Source organism: Poecilia mexicana, unplaced genomic scaffold, assembly GCF_051168715.1.
Source record: "Poecilia mexicana isolate PSO_F unplaced genomic scaffold, ASM5116871v1 scaffold_19, whole genome shotgun sequence".
NCBI lineage: Eukaryota > Metazoa > Chordata > Actinopteri > Cyprinodontiformes > Poeciliidae > Poecilia > Poecilia mexicana.
The window spans coordinates 22,571,465-22,588,891 of NW_028263388.1; the positions used below are offsets into that span (position 1 = coordinate 22,571,465).

At 38.3% G+C, this 17,427-nt stretch overlaps 1 protein-coding gene across 2 annotated transcripts; it reads left to right on the forward strand.

Moving 5' to 3' along the window:
* Positions 1 to 1,152: 1,152 nt before the first annotated feature.
* znf281b (zinc finger protein 281b) lies at positions 1,153 to 12,295 on the forward strand. Of its 2 annotated transcripts, XM_014975458.2 has the most exons (7): positions 1,153 to 1,740; positions 4,526 to 5,052; positions 5,191 to 5,304; positions 5,729 to 5,852; positions 7,338 to 7,421; positions 7,520 to 7,638; positions 8,225 to 12,295. In XM_014975458.2, exons 2-7 carry the CDS (start codon positions 4,591 to 4,593, stop codon positions 9,824 to 9,826), a joined length of 2,505 nt encoding a protein of 834 aa, XP_014830944.2. In that variant the 5' UTR covers positions 1,153 to 1,740; positions 4,526 to 4,590; the 3' UTR covers positions 9,827 to 12,295. The 2 variants fall into 2 exon arrangements, with proteins under 2 accessions (XP_014830944.2, XP_087872499.1); XM_088016373.1 differs by lacking the exon at positions 1,153 to 1,740 and having other exon boundaries at positions 1,760 to 5,052.
* The last annotated feature ends 5,132 nt before the right edge of the window (positions 12,296 to 17,427 follow it).

Consider the following 17,427-nt stretch of genomic DNA (forward strand, 5'->3'; position numbering starts at 1 on the left):
AAAACAAGAAAATGAACCAGGAGAAATATTAAACCATCCCTCTACAACAAGATACACTTATATTTTGCTTGGTACAGCTATTACTTTTTTTAAACATTTTAAAAGTGATTATATGAATGTATTTAGCAAGCTACAAAAATGAAATTATACTTTCAGACATTTAGATGTACTGGATGATTGAAGAAGCCATTTCTGAAATTCCACACCCACTGAACTCAAGCTAGACATTTTGCATAATGCAATTTAATGTAATGTAATAACATAACTTTGTCATTATGGTTTTACACATGACTTTTTACAAGTCAGGAATATCTGATGGAAAATTAAGTCCACCCTGCACAGGTTATCGGCCTATAGGAACACAGCCAAGGGGCAATTTTTTCTCAGTATGATTGTTCAAGTATAAACAATGTGAATGACGAATCAGTGAAACTCGAGACAGCATTTAAGAGGGGTTTTCACATTTTCTCACTAAACTCTTTTAAAGGAAATAATTCATAAACTAAGAAACCTTGGATTTGACTCCATTACAGGATGCCACAAAACAATCAAAATTCCAGCATCCATCCTAAGTATGGGGAAAATAAAGTTCCTTGCACATAAAGTACATTGATTTATCTTATAGAATATAAAGAAATACATGTGCATTCCCTGACAAAAGATCACTCATGCAGGATGCTGTCCATAGTATGCAAATATTATTTTTAAACCAAGTCAAAGAATTACGGAAACACTAAATACGGAGGGAAAGAATGGTAAAAATTTCCTTCAATTTCATATTTGTTAGTTCTCAAGTTTTGAGTGGAGCTTCTTGCAGTGCGAAAGGGAAGAGGAAGTGGTCAAGACTGGAAAAAGTGGCATGTTACTGTTATCTGTTTTTAAGAAACAAGTTGGACAAAGTGACAGTGGTGCAAAAGCTTCATCAGTTTAATAAATCACACAGACATGCACCTGCAGGTTTCGTCTAATATTTGCATTCTTCTAAATTATTTATTTGACACAATTAAATGTATGTTCACAAAATTGCAACCTAAATGCAAATAGTAAGGTGGAGAGAAAAAATGCAAGAATAATAAATAAATAATAAATAGGGAAAGTTAGTTGGGAAGCAGTAGAAGTGGAAGGAAGACATGCCAAAGAGGTTAAGAGTTTTATTTTCCAGGGCAGACCAGGAAAATAAAATATTACAAAATCTATCTTTAAAAGACAAACACAATGTTGTAGAATGACCGATCATTTGAATTCTTTATCTTAATACATTGGAGTTACTACATTCTTGAAACTGTTCCACTTTATCAAACAGTATCTGCCATTTTACCAAACTTTTTTTTTTTTACAATAAACCACTGAGCCATGCTTTCATAATTTTAATACATATTTTTTTCTTAGAAACTGAGTTAACTCCTTTTGAGTTAATTTGAGAACTTGATGACAAAACTAAGCTGATTAGTTACAAAAATTGACGCAGTTTATCTGATTTCACCTTACCAAACTGAAATAGTCTTAAAAATAAGACACTTTTTTTCTCTGTGTTAAACTGTTCCGTGAACACCTCAGACCTCCACAGCATTCGCCTGTCTCCTCTCACGACCCGTCCTCTGCACCCATAATTCCCCGCTCCGGGACAAGATGGAAGAAAGCAGCGACCGCCGGAGAACAATGTTTTGGCAATAAAAAACCCTCAGCGGCGAATACGGAGAGAATATAGGCACGTTTGAAACCAGCTGCGGTCATGTGTAGGTGAGTGGGAGGCTAAACTGAATTTTGTTTGTGTCGAGCGTGGCGCCTTTGTCGAGATTTAGGCGAACAATTGCATGGCTAAGCGCAAACAGGAGATGCACGGAGTCGCAGCATCATTGTTTCTGTTGCATGGGCCCTAATGCGGCTTTCAGACGGGGCAGCTAAGGTGCTAACCTGCTAGCTCGTGGCGGCTTGATTGTTATAAACACAACTCCCCCTTGCCGAAGTGAGTAGTATTATTTCGCTCGGTGTTTTAGAGCCCAAAGCGACTCGGAGCACGATCGGTAATGAATATTTCGCTGAGCAGCGGGGCTTGGTTGGATTTATCCGCTGGTAATTACAGCTAAAGTTAGCTATCAATAAATAGAGCGCCAGGGCTTCTCGCAGCCAGACAGATTTGATTTCACGGGCGTCATCAAAGCTGGGGAATTGGAGAATGAGCAATACGTGCCGCAGACATGACTTCAAAGCAAACGTGCTATTTCACCCATTTTTAAAAAAAAATATAAGCCACTTTTTTCCCCGGTTTGTTCAGCTAATCTCTGACTTGTATACTATTGTTTTCTCAATGGGTTAATAAACGTGTGAATCGCATTAAATTACGAGTCCTATTTTAGCTTTAGCTAGCTTAATAGCAACTCCAGGTAACATGCTAAAACATTACAATGGTGATTTTAAATTGGTTTTATAGACTACATTTAGACATATATGTGTTGTATTTATTTTTAAAGTTAGCCCTGGTTCATTCGAGCGATATAAATTGGTTTTGGGGGCGACTGGATTAGGTTGTTTTGGTTGAGGACTTAGAGATGCTTTGATTGTCTCATTGTAGCACGCTAACTATGCTAACTAGCTGCTAACTATTATGCATCACAAAAGCTCATCCGTTTTCTGTTCAGTGCGGCGTCGCGTAGCCAAATGGTCAGCAGGTCTAGACTAAACAATAAATTCTTACGTCGACTTTTCCTCTCTACGTGTTTACTTACACGTTTCACTCAAAGCGAGCGGAATGCGCCTGTCTAGTATAACCCCGAAATGTATCCCCAGATTTGACCTAAATATTGTTTTGTTTTAGGGAAAGTGGGCTGAAGCGATTAAACTGCGAGCGTTATCTAGTCAGCCTCTTGAGCTTTTGCATTTATATTTTATTTTCAGTTATAAGTGACTTGTTTTTGCTTCTTTCAAAGTGCAAAAATCAAAAGACATGCGTGTTTAAAAGCCGTATCAATACCAATCATATTTTGGCTACGGTCCAAATCACATGCGCTGCTGAATTTGAAACAATACGAGATGGATTAAACGACTCGGATGTTTTATCTTGCTCTCTGCCATTTTAATTAAGAGACGTTATTTTAAAGATACTGTTTAATAATAAATACATATGTATTTATTCTGTGTGCAAAGCTTGACATTCTATACTGTCACATAATGTAAATCGATAGTGCCACTTCCATATGTATGGTTATGCGAGATCTTATTTCATAGCATTTACATTCTATGTATTTAAAAAACAAACATACATTAGTAAATATTTTTGAGTTTTCGCGTTTATTCCATTGTGATGATCAGGCCTGGGTATCTACTATTTACACAATGAAGGTCATGCAACCTATCGGCAGGTTTCAGCTTTATTTTTATTTTCATCAGTGTTTTAAATTAAGAGCTGCACAATAAATTAAACCGACATCACAGTATCAAGTTGTGTGATTATCACTGTAGCAAAGGGTTACTTGTTAGGCAACCATATTTAATTTCATTTATGATATCCTTGCCAATAATATCCCTGGCCAGTTAAATTCACTGCTCTGGAAGCCTATGCCAGAAGAAGATTGAGGTCTATATTGGTTACACTTCAATAATACACACTCATAACAACATGTTTGTCCTTATATTATGTTGCCTGAGATGTCTTATTTAGAGATCTGTAATTTTCAATCTATGGTTTTTGTAGCTCTTTAACCCTCCAATAAAACATTTGTCTTTAATAACTACAATTAACATTTCATTTACCTTACCTCCCGTGAGTGGCTATTATTAAAAAGAGCATGAGACACTACATTTTAAAGAGAAAACTGGATGTTTTAGGCTACATGAACCTCTTATTAGCAGTTAGCATGAGCAGCTTTACCAAAACAGTAGTCTGTGTGTAGCCCCTAGAGAGCCATGCCTTAACTTTGCTCTATTCTATTCAGACTTATTATTTTCTTAAAGTCTTGTTCTCTCTTGCAAACAGGAACTGACCACAGGGTGTCGGGAGGGGGGGAACACAAAAAAAACAACTTAATTTTTAAAAAGCTTTGGCATCTCTGCTTGATAAAATATCAGATTGTTAGTATCCTGCTGACTGGTTGGTTAAGTTGCTAATCAAGGGCTAATCAAGAGCTAATCAAGCTGAAAATCATCTGATTTAAATCACTCGCTGGCGTCGTGGTGCGTCTCTAATTGTGACTTTGCTCCAGTCATGATCGGGTGTGTTTCAGTGGTTTAAGCAAAAGAGATTGCAGTTGAGATTAGGAGTTAAAAATATCTGAGATTTGCCAATAGGTCACTTTCTTGACATTGTTTTTTTTGTCACAAAAGTGATCTGCCTGTTTTGACTTATTCTCATTTTTTTCACAAAACAGAGGACTTTACTTTTTACGTACTTCCTTTACATAACTGAAATGCTTAGAATTTGAGGTGCTAAGAGCTCAGCTAATCAAAATTCAGTTTTGTTCTCTATACTTCTCATATCTGTTTTTATTAAGTCTTTTTTCTTTTTTTTTTTGTCTGTCTTCTTTTCCAGAATGGTCTCCCCCTGCATTCCTCACTAGATTAATTACCCTCCTTCTCCCCCCTGGCACAAAGTAAATGAACACCATGAGTATTATTCAAGACAAGTTAGGCAATGAGTTTCTGCGCAATGGAGGCATGGACCCCAATTTCGCTCCAGGTATGCTTATGTTCAGCCACTTGCCGCCGGTCACCAGCTTCACGCGGCTGGCATCGCAGTCGGTCATCGGTGAGCTTCCCCAAGAGATGATCCTGAAAAAAGAGCGAGACTCGCCGCCGGAACACCAAGGCCCCGTCGCTGCCAACACAGGCGGCTTCCTCCACAGCATGGGCATTAAGCAGGAGCGGCTGAGCGAGCTGGACTATCGGATGCCCCTCTACAGCGGGGGCGGAGGGTTAGGGGTCAACTGTCCTGGAGGGGGCACGGGGAAGAGCAGCACTGACATGACCGACATGTCGTTCGGCAACCAGCACCAAAATCACCAGAACATGCTACTGCATGACCTTAGCCTCAGCAATGTTCGCTCCTTGGGAGAACAGGTAAGCAGCAGCAGCAGCTCTGGCTTTAAATAATAATTTGTTCTTCTGAGGTTCTTCTTTTCTATTCAGGAGTAGTTTAAATGTGCTTTCTTTTAAAAAACAAAACAAAAACACATCTGTTTTTGTTTCTTTTCTCAGATGCCTGGAAGACAAGGTAAAGAGCCAAAAGAGTCCTCAGGTAGGAGAGGCCGGAGGAGCAATGGGGATGGGCAAGGAGGCAAAGCACGGAGGAAACGCAACGATCCGTCAAAGGTAAATCCCTTAACGCAATTAAAGCTTAACTGAAAAGGAACTGAGATTTTCAAACAATAATTTAGACTCAGAATGGCGATGGTGGAAAGATGCATTTCAATTAAAGGCGTCACTTTATGGAACAACCTGGACATTGAGATAAAACAATTTAAAACTATTTCTGCATTTAAAAGAAATTTGAAAATCATTCTAATAAGCTGATGTTTGGTGTGTACTTTTTTGTTTATTTGGAATATTCCTGTAATAGCCTTCTAAGCTGAATAGCTAATTTCAGATAAAAATCTAAACTTCTTTCTGCTTGTTTTTATTCATGATTTCTTTTACTTGTTCCATGAACCATTCATATTCATTATTGAGTGTATTAAATAAAAAAATGAAAATATTTACAAGAAGAAAAAAAACAATGTTTTTCTATTTTCTCTAGGCTATGATGTTGGATGGGGATGGAGCCTGCCTTTCCCCAAACTCAAAACCACATATCTGTGAGCACTGTAACGCTGCCTTCCGCAGCTCCTACCACTTACGTAGACATGTGCTCATACACACAGGTGAGACTTTCTCTTCTTTATATCATCTAAATTCTTACACTGCAATATTTATCAGGTCTTTTATTTAAAAGATACAGGAAGTGCAGAGAAAACATTCAGCTGAGCAGCAGATGAATGAAATCGAGTCACTGTCTCTGATCTGTTAGAGGCTGCTAGGCCTGAGCGACACACCCTTTTCTATCAAAGAATTTGATAGTAAACTGGTTAGGACCATAATAACAGAGTTTGATCATATAAAACAAGCTGTCTGCTCACAACACTTTGTATTTCTGCGATAAGACTCCGTAGCAGTCTCTTGGAACCAGACATGCAGTGATGACTCAATGGTTACTCACGTGTTTCTCTCCATGTTAGTCACTCTCTTTGCTGGGAAATCTTCATTTGATTATTTGAATCTGACCTCATAAAAGATTTAAAGGATTAGTCACACTTTTATTTTTGACATTATGTGCAGCTCTGTGCCAAAGTCTTTGACCACCGGTATGTTTGAATATAAAACGGTATGTTTGAATATAAAACATATATTCAAACATATAGTTGGCTCTAATTGACTCCAACTCAAAAAAATCAATTTTAGAAATATTTTGTTTATTTTGGTGATGGTCAGTTTATTTTTCAGTTGGTGTGTATTTATTCATGATGTTTGCTTAATATAACAAAAATTGACATAAAAATGCAAATTTGAGTCTGGTAAAATGTCTAGGATCCTCATATGTGACTTTCTAATAAATTAACATTATCTTTAGGCAGCAACAACAGTTGCATATTTTTAGATTAATCTTTAATGTATAATTAGGCTTTTACATATAAAACCCAAATTATTATCTACAGGCAAAAGAATAGTTTAATCAAGAATCAATTGGAAGTTGCATGTTTAGCTACTTACTAGCAATTGTGCACAAAGCAGATTTTTACCAGTGTTTGTTTGGATCTATTGAATATGCTAAATATCAAACTTTTGTAATATATTTGCACTACCAACATGTTTACTCAAGTTTTATGGTATAGATAATAGTACTTAATTTATTCAAAAGTAATAGATATAAATCTCTTTGGGATTTATTACATGCAATACACATGTAATAAAATTAATCTAATCAGAAACAAGATATTGAAGATGGATGGTTTTTCCTTTATTTTACAAAAAATATTTTAAGCTTCTTTTGACATTTTTTTAAATTCAATTCAGTGTGTTTTTGTGAAATCTTTTGTTGAACTTATGACATTTTGTAAATTGCCTATCTAAATTGACAATTTTAAATCAAATAATGTGCTGATTTTATATTTAAATCTTACAGGCCAAAAAATCTGCCAAGACTACAAATCAAATGTTGCACCTATCGCTTTTAAAAAAAATCCCAGTTTGAGTTATACAAAAATACGTGTGTAATTTCAATTCTCTTTGCAAAAACACGTCCTATTTTCTTTAGTTTTAGCCTGTTATTTTATGTTGTGTGCAAAATGTTTTTGTTCTTGCTTGTACAGGTGAGAGGCCTTTCCGTTGTAGTCAATGCAACATGAGCTTCATTCAGAAATACCTTCTTCAGCGGCATGAGAAAATTCACAGCGGTGAGTCAGAGTTATTTAATTTAGTGAGATGTATCGCTTCATGCCATGATCTTGGCTGAAGTAACTGATGCTGACACTGCTGCTGTTATCATTCACAGGAGAAAAACCTTTCAGCTGTGACCAGTGTAACATGCGCTTTATCCAGAAGTACCACATGGAGCGACACAAAAGGACACACAGTGGCGAGAAGCCGTACCGCTGCGATACATGCCAACAGGTAATATACTTCCATATTTTCTGTTTTTTACAGGCTCAGTATTACGTAAAATCTACTTTTATTCATTTAAAAAATGCTGTTCCCTTATCAAAAACATACCTTGATTATTTTATGCATGTTTAAGAAATCCTTTAATCTCCCATTGCAACCATTGATCTGTACAAAACATGACTTTCCCACTCAGCTCCTTCAGACTAGCCAGCAGCTATTGGCAAACACCTGGTGGATCAGAGCATCAGCTGAGCTCATTATGCGAGCTACTTCTCAGTGCAGTGTTGGTAAAAACAATGTTAAAGGGTTAATAGAGGAGCCATGTTGTGATGACTTCCTGTTGGAGGCCAAATTTCAAGGCGTTAAATTACAAAGTCAAATTTCTTTCAATACATACAGCATTTTTATCACTGATGTTAACATGGTTACTTGATTATGCTATAAAATGACACTATGTGGAAGTGAAACACATAATACTGCCCTATTAAACGCTAAGTTTTAATGCCTCTTAGGCTAGTTTGTTGAATCATTTAGTTTTATCCATTATTATTTTTTGTTTTCATGTCTAAACTTAGTCTTATTTTGTTTCTTTCAGTTTTTCTCAAGAACAGACCGGTTACTGAAGCACAAACGGACTTGTGGAGAAGCCATAAAAAAGGGTCTAGATCCAAGCATGCTGGAGCTCAGTGAAGCAGAGCTAGGCCAAGGCAGCTATTCACTCTCTCAGGGAAACTCAACCACCTCCGGACGAAAGAGGGCAAAGTCCAAAAACGGTGAAGGTGGCGAACGCAAGAAGAAAAAGAATGCCCCAGCAGCAGCATCGTCTGGGGGGATGGGCCTGCAGGACTTCAGCATGGAGCACCACTCAGGCTCTGATCCCACCATGCAGGTGCGCACCCCCAAACTGGTCTTCAAGAAAACTGGACGCAAAGGGCTAGACAAGGGCCTCCTGTCCCTGGAAGATGGTGCTGATGGGCAGAAACTGTTGGGCCAGAAGCCGGACGCCATGGATCACGTGGAGGGTTCTGCCCTTGACAACATGGCTCTACTCCAGGGACCCGGTGGCAGCAAACCCGGTCCCACCACCAGCAGCAACTACGACGACGCAATGCAGTTTGTCAAAAAGCGGCGCTATCTCCACGCGGTCAACAACGACTACGGCGCCGGCTCGCTTCACATGGCGTCCCAGGGTAACAACGTGATCCAGGGTTCCCTGGGGCCCGAGCCCACCCTGGCCATGCTGGACTCCTCTCCGCTGGAACTCAAACACGACAAATCAGGCATTCCAGACGAGGTGCTGCAAAGCCTGCTCGACCATTACAGCCATAAACCAGAGGGAACCCACCACGATGTGACCTTCGACCTGTCGGACCACCCGCACCACGTGGACCTCCAGCCAGCGGCGCCCGTCACCCCAGAGCTGGAAGACGACTCCCCCAACGGCGGCGACAAAACGGCGGTAATGAGCGAATACTCGAAGTTCCTCCTTCAGGCCTTGGAGCGCACCAGCCATAGCGGACCCTTCCCCAGCCTCGGCCCGACGGGTCCCTTCCCTCTTCTGTCCAGCAGCTCCAGCCCCACGGGGCCCCTGTTCTCCGACAAACACGCGTACAGCACCTCGCCTCTGGATTGTGGCTACCCGCCTGCGGTTTCCTCCCCTCTGCCCATTGCCCCGCCTTCATCGGCTTCCTCTTCGTCATCCTCCAAGTCCCACTACGGGATGTTGGTGGGGTCTCCCTCTCAGGCGGGCTACCACCTCACCCTGGAGTCCACCAGCCACCAGCAGCTGACTCCGTCTCAGGAGCTGACCGAGCAGCTGGAGAAGCAGCACTCCCCGGGGACCTTCACCATACCGCCCCAGGAGCTCACCGCCACGGCAGAGGGTGCCAAGGGGCCTCAGTCCAAGGCCGGAGGGAGCGCGGCGGCCTCCAACGGCTCCACCTACCCCGACCTGTCTCCGCTTAACCCCCCTAAAGAAACCACATACCAGATCGAAAACTTCGCCCAGGCCTTCGGCTCCCAATTCAAGTCCGGCCGGCGGACCCCTCTGAGCTACGGCAGCGACCCGGGAGCAGAGGTGGAACACAGGATACGGACTCCGGTGTCAGAATTCTCAGGGTATACCAGCTTGTTAGCTGATGTCAGTGAGCCAGTGAGTACAGGATCAAAAACCCCGACAAGCCAAAGTTTCAGATAAGGGTCAGACGAGGTGAAGCCTGTAAGCGGGGCCAGTTTCTGTTTTTTTATTTGTTTTGGTCGCTGTCCACCCGGCCCCCGCACTCGCTCCAATTTAGTTCCTGTAGCAATGTTTTTGTTTTTATGAACACTGCCATTAAATGTTAATACAAAATGACCAGGGAGGGTCTTCTATGGCCTCAAAATGCAATTTTTTAAGATATTCTCATTTTTATCATGTAGTCGCCTATGTTTTTGTTTAAGAGTAGTGATTTTTGATATGAACGTATCGTAGATTTAAATGTAATTTAAAAAAAAAAGTTTAGAGGGTAGCTATGAACTTGCTTGTTTTATTTCTTTCCTCCTTTTTCTGATCTATTTGTGATTTTTATCAATCATCATACCATTGTAAAGTAATGAATAATGTTGATGATTTCAATAATAATAACATTGTGTCAGGGAAAGGCCCAGAATTCAAATGGCAAAAAAAGTATATATTGTCTGTTACAAGAAACATATAAACTCAGGAAAATAGGCGAAATTGTGTAATAAGACTTTGTATTATGAGATGCAATTAGCACAGTTTTTACAGGCATATTTTGAGACTACAAAGCTTTTTTCTTGTCTTATTTAGTTTTTTATTTTGTTACTTGTCAGAACAACAAAATTTACAATACACGGTAATGTTCGGTTTGTACTGCGGATAGCTTTGTCGAGATTATGGTACTGTTGTCTCAATGTGAAGACATTCGCATTTCTTCTGAGAGCCACGTCTACATGAATTTCTATCAGCTGTAGCAGCAGGCTGCGTTTCACGTGGCGCGCTTTTTTAGAAAGACGTTTCAACATCGCTGAGTATTGTAGCATCAGGTGACTCATTTCTATCCAGAAGTAGCTGCAGGATGCGACGAGCGTCGGTGATCTTTTCATCATGCTGTTTAGTTTTTTATTTCTTTCTTAAAAACAAGTCACCACTTTTCTACTCCACTCCTTGCTGTTCCTGTTTATGTGTCAATGGAATCAAACAAGCACTTTTTTAAACAAATCATTGGAAACAACAATAACCCATTCAATTTGCATATGTGATACGTGATTATTATGCTAATGGTTATTGCTATTTTTTAAGAGGAGAAAACTGTGAATGGGGAGGGAGGGCGGGTTAACGGGGGGTCGGCCGAGTGATTTGTAAAGGGCGGCCGTGGGCATTTAAGCGTATTTTTGTTGCTTTTTTTATTTTAAAGGGTAGAACATGGGGGATGGGATGGGTGGGACTTTTTTTTTTTTTTGTTTTGCGGTTTTTCGGGTGTTGTTGTAAAAAGATGATTTGCCATAATTTTTGTTATTCAATATTTTGAGAGTACCTCTTTGTATTTAAGTGTTTTTGAGAGTCGGGCTGACATGCTGGATCCCTTATATTGGTATGTTGGTTGCATACCCAAACCCTTCTATTTATTTACCAATAGCATCACTCAAACAAACTCTGTAGCAGATCCTTTTAGGCAACTAATCACGGACCTACGCCAAATCCCTCCTCTTTGTTTTCTTTTTCTTTTCTTTTTTTTTTCTTGAGTCAAAAGAAACGCAGTCCAGAAACAAAGTTAAGTTCAGTCCTCCTCCCCAACCCAAAATGCAGCCCTGCACTCACAAGAATAAACAATGGCCTTCTTTGTCTTCCTTGGCTAAAGCCAATCTGTCCGGCAGCCAGGGTTGATATTTAATTTAGTTGATTTCCTGTGAGCCGTCGCCCCCTCCCCTTCCCTTTCCCACGTCTGTGAGCGCCACAGCTTCACCGGAGACTTCGAAGCTGCTCAGATCACACGGAACAAAGACTGACTGACCAGCAACTTCACTCCAAACACACTATGCTTTCAAAGAGACAAAAAAAAAAAAATGAGTGAATGAGATGGAAGGGAGAGGGGAAAAAAAAGACAAAAAGATTGACCTAAATATACCTCATATCATTAAAGCGTTAAAAAAAAAAAAGCAGGGACACGCGTTTTATGTATGTAGTGGACATATTTGTAGTATAGGTTCGACATATTGTATAATCATTTAACACTGCCTGTGTTTACAATTTTAGAGCAAACAACTCATCAAAAATGCAAATGTATTATTTTTGTTTTCTGTAAAAAATAAAAAATACCATCCACGCCAAGCAGTGTTGAATTATAGATGCCTCATAGAACATTCATTCTTCTCATTATATCCCTTATTTTTGTTACTTGCCATAATGTGTTTTGATATGATCTCTAGAAGGATATTGTTTACAAAAATGTACAAAAACACTAAAAATCTGTTTTGTTTTTCCAGTATGCATGAAAAAATTTTGTACGGATTTTTTTCTGTCACCTCAATACCAAATTTTTGTAGCAGATGCCCCGCAGTTCCTTTGTCTTATTCGTTCTAGTCCCCTTGTGTTATGATTTCCCAGGCTATACCTGTTATTGAGATGAACGGATTAGAGAAGTCAATAAAACTTTTTGTTACTAAAGCTGTGCCTGTGTTTTTTTTTTTTTTCCTATTTCTCCATAAGCGGTTTGATTTATACCTCATATCATTAAAGCGTTAAAAAAAAACGCTTTCAGATAAATGCTGAACGCATTCAGATAAATTTGAACTGGAAATTAATATCCCTGAGAAGATTTAGGTTTAAAGTTATTTAACTTTATTAAAATGTAAAGTGGTCCAGAAAGAGGCACAACTTAAATCTGAGGAAGCTAAAGATTAAGGTTATGGTAAGGAGGCCGTCCAGCCTCAAAGTTTTGGAGCTCACCATAAAATAAATGGAAATTAATAAAAACATCTCCCTCCCACCCCCCAAATAGATACTTTGGACAGATGCAGGTCTCACTCCATAAGTGTCTCTAGTCCTTTTTATTCTCAAGACCAGCTGAAAACAAAGAACTATTACACAAACTACCAAATTTGCCAAATGTTTTTGTGTTAAAACCTGTAAAATACAGATTATGTGTCATTAAAAACAGTCTGGAGCTTTTCCACTGTATCCCTTCATGCATTAAACTTTACTACCATAAGATGGCGCTGTTTTATTACCATGTTCACCATAATCTGAACAACAGGGTAAGCTTAAATGAAAAAAAACAACAAAACTTTTAAAATTAATCAATTTAAGTGCCGATTTTGCAGATTGCATAAGTGGACTCAGTAACGGTGGTTAATTGCTGCAGTTTAATGCAAGAATGCTACTTTTTGCTTCACTTTAGTGTTTTAGAAATACGTTTTTCAAGCAGTTCTCATGGTAACGGAATAAAGTCCAACCTCTTGTGTCTATGCAGTCTCTATGAACACAGTGCCTGAAAGAGTGAATAAAATGTTTTTAGTCTGTTTACCGAGCAATTGTGTCTCCTCCCCTCCACCTATATTCACTGTGTCGTTTTAATAAATTATCATATTCCTTACACAGACTGACTCGTTGATGCATGTTCTAAATTAGTCAAATGGAATCGTGGTGATAAGTTTTATTGCTGTCTACCACATGTCCAACTATATTACCGCCAATATAACTGTAGGTTAAAATGAACTAAATTTTCCTGCTTCCTGTACTAATATTAATAACTCTACTGATTTACAATAAGCAGTTCAAGCAGTAAAAATTGACCCTAGTAGAGATTCCTTCTATGAGAAGTTTTTAGACCATCCTTAAATGTTTCAGATCATAAAAACAATTTCACAAACAGTCTGAGTTAATACAAAAGGAGGATTTTTGAAATAACTGAGAAACAACGTTTGCTAAACAATTTTTAAAAAGCAAAACATCATGCCTCAATCAAAAAAAAAAAAAAAAGTATAAGAACACATTAAAAAAAAAAAGTTTATATTTTTAAAGTCAGGGCCAGGTCATAAACGTCTTTTGAATGAGAGTAGATTTAAAAATAGAGAAGATATGAAATAGTGGTGAACCTTCACATCAGTCCATCATCATCAACTCATACAGGAGATCATAAAGAATCCAGACATAAAATCCAACACAGTGCAGGCCTCACATGCCTTTATTAAAATTAGTGTTCAAGATTGAAAAAGACACCTCAACATAGCCTCCATAGGAGTTTAAAAAAGGTGAAAAAATAAAAATAATTTTTCATTTTTCTTTTGGTATTTAATTTTTTTTTTTTTTTTTTGGTGTTTAATTTAATTATTTTTTATTTTTTTTGGTATACCAAAACAACAGCCAAAAATAATTTTTTAATGATTCCAAATGGTTTTGAAAAAATATTCTGTGGACTTATTATTGGAAAGTGTATTTCTTGCATCTGGAATAAAACTAACAGCTTTTCATAAAAATAACACCATACCTTCAGTGAAACATGGTGGCGTCAGTGTAATGATCTGTGATTTCTTTGCTTGGAGAAAGCAAAGAAATCCCCATTCACATAGTCTTGACTTTTGAATTGTGAGTTCTTCTCTCAACAAGACAATCCAAAAGAAATTCTCCAATAATCACTACAGTCAGATTAAGCAAACTCTAGTAGCACAACGAATTCAAGTCCATGTGCTGTTTGATAATTAGGATTTAGCGGCATGTTGTGAGGTGGTGCTATAAATAAACTGAATTTACTTGAATAGAACTGTCAATATGCTTGGACATAACTTTATGATTAGATAGTTCACCTTTAAATGCAATATAAAAACTAAATGATCTTCTTGGAAGGGCCTAGTCAAAGTTCAGACAGAAATAAGTTTGTCCTAAACTCCTTCCGACTTGGCCAAATTAATACACAGTAATGTAGTCTGGATGTCCTCTAAAGTGACGTAAAAGACTCATTGCCAGCAATAGAAAAGATTTGATGGTAGTTGTTACCATCAATGGTGACACAACTAGTAATTGACCAAACCCATTTTGGGCTCATACAAGCAAATTAGTCATTTTATTAACCTCTCAATCTACGTCTCATGTTTCTTCTCTCACTACAGAGGCTCTGACGTCCAGGTCAAAGGCCTTCAGGAAGAAGACGAATCCGGACAGTTTTCGCTCACCTGTTATCTGCCTCCCTCCCTCTTCACAAACATGGTGTTCTTAGGTTAATCACTGCTGTCGTCATGCAGCTGCCCCGCTGCCAGGAACAGAGCTGCTGGGCGGCATTATAAGGAGAGCACGTAAATAGATGTGACTTTGGACTTCCACTTGTCAGGAGGGGCAGTTATTGCTGTGCGATTGCTCTCGTGTTGACACTCCACCAGACCTGTAATAAAACCTGAGGGTAAAAAATGTTGCTGAAAGTTCTGGACACAAAACTGGGAAACATGTTTCCTCTGAAGTGTAACATATTTTATTTTCTCACTGGTGTAACATCTAAAGTGATGTAAAAGACACATTGCCAGTAATGGTAAAGAGTCATTACTCATGTTTAAGGCAACATGAACCATGTCCCAAATATCCTCAATATAATTTCTAAGTAGTTGGTCTGTTGTACATGAAGAGTACAACCACTAGTCTACAGGTTTCCATAGCAAAACAACCTAATAAATCATTCATATAAACACAGTGCAATGACTCTTGGAAAACTGATATGCACAACTTTAGGGTTTTAGGATAAGAAAAGTTCAGATTTAATGTTTTACTGTAGTGTTAAACTGCGGTGAACCACAAGGCCACACATTGTTGAAGCTGTCTAACAGTAGTATTGACTGTGTTGTGAGAAGATAAATATGGTGCTATGAAAAATTTATGGTTCCATAAAGAAGTCGTCAGTTTTTCCCTTGACTGTCAACCAGAAATGTTTCTGATCATCAAAAAATATATTTTTCAAAGAAAACCAGCATAAGTACAGAAAGCATTCTTTAAAGGATGAGTTAATTTATATAACAGAAAATAGTTGTTGAAAGGAAAACATGATTTCCCCCCTTGTTAAATCATGAATTAACTGTGTTAAAACAGTTCTGAGAAAACGGATCTTAATTAGTCAGATTCATTCCCAAATTGGGTATTGTCAAACTTGTAAAGTTGAGAAATAATTTAAATAGAACCAGCCTGACAACATGAAGTAGGCTAAAAGATCTCAAAAAGCAATACATCGTGCCCCCATCTAAAGACATCCAAGAACACATGCAAAGGAAAGGCATTGACATCCATCAGTCTGAAAGGGTTACAAGTCATTTCTAAGATTTTTGATCTCCAACATCCACCAGTGAAAACCATTATCCAGAAATTCAGAAAACAAGGAACAGTGAAGAACATTCCTAGGACTAGCCAACCTACCAAAGTTACTCCAAAAGAGCATTGACAACTCATCCTGGAAGTCATTAAAGAACTGAACCCAAAACAACAGACTGTCAGCATCTAAAGTTTTGAAAGCTTAATTTGAATCACTTAAGATCAAAGTTCATGATTTGCTAATAAGAAGGAGTCTGGGTAAAAAGTGATGTCTACAGAGCTTTAAATGTTGTTCATGTTCCTTCTTTAACCTCCTGAATGAGAAGTTGATGTGCTATTAGAAAGAATTTGGTAGGTCAGTCACTTCTTACCACTGTACCACTGTACCCCTGGCTTTTTGGAGTTATGAAGCCCTAGAAGTGGATTTTTAACCTTTTCAAGCACAACAGAAGCTAACAATTCAGTTCCTCGTCTGTCAGAACTCTACTGGGACGTCTTTTCTTATCAGAGACAATCCTCACTTTATTGGGACTAATGGTTAAAGTGTGTTTATTATAAAGTTTATTTGATAGGGACAGACACACATCGACATAGACAAACTGAATAAAACAGTAGTCCCATGTTTGCATCATGGAGCAATAGCAACAGCTAATTCGCAGCCCTTGTCCCTAGTTGGGCTTTTTAAAAAATAACTCTAAAAATTGAAGTGATAATCATTTAAAATAGCACAACATAATGTATACAAATAGAAAAATGTAAAACATCAAAAATGGGTACAGTTCTGCTTTTGACATAACCAAAGTTTTGTTTGATTTTCGACAATACTAAAACTGGTTACAGACTTTAAATGAACAGGAAGTGAGTTGCAAGCTGCAGATCCTCTCACAGGCAGAGCACTTTGAGCAAAAGTGGTTCTTCGAAAGGAGACCTTACAATTTCCATCCAAAGCCGCTCTGGTAGATCTGCTATTGCCCTACAGTCTCTGTATACAAGCGCTTAATAATGTAGGTGCAAGTCCATTTAAACACTTAGAAATCAATTTTAATACATTATAATTTAGAAAATTTGTAAAATCCAAAATGCCAAATTTAACCAAAATGTGACAGTGATGGAATCTAATCGGCTTTTGATATATAACCTTTAAGGCCCGATTATAGAGACTTGCTAATGGTTTGAGTATAGTTTGATTAGTCTGAGACCAGACAGTAGCTCCGTAGGTAAAATGTGAGAGGATCAGTGAGTTCAAAAACATCTCTGCACAGTGAAGTGTCAAACAATGTCTAATAATTTTAAAACAATTTATATTCGATCTAACAGTTTTGCAGATTGTATCAACATGGCTCCTAAAATTTAACTGAGCATCCAGAGTTATTCTTGTGATACTTGTTCAATAGGGTCCCCATTGATCTGAATATTCAAGGACTGTAATGATGTTTTCTTGATTGAAAAGCAAATGCACTTTGTTTTCTTTGTATTGAGAGTTAAGCAAGAATCTTTTAGCCTTGTTGATA

Bases quoted from the DNA above. Each gene is read 5' to 3' on its own strand.
- znf281b (XM_014975458.2), top strand. From the start codon at position 4,591: ATGAACACCATGAGTATTATTCAAGACAAGTTAGGCAATGAGTTTCTG. The intron at 5,053-5,190 runs GTAAGCAGCAGC...TTCTTTTCTCAG, and splicing joins TTCGCTCCTTGGGAGAACAG to ATGCCTGGAAGACAAGGTAA. The intron at 5,853-7,337 runs GTGAGACTTTCT...TTGCTTGTACAG, and splicing joins ACATGTGCTCATACACACAG to GTGAGAGGCCTTTCCGTTGT.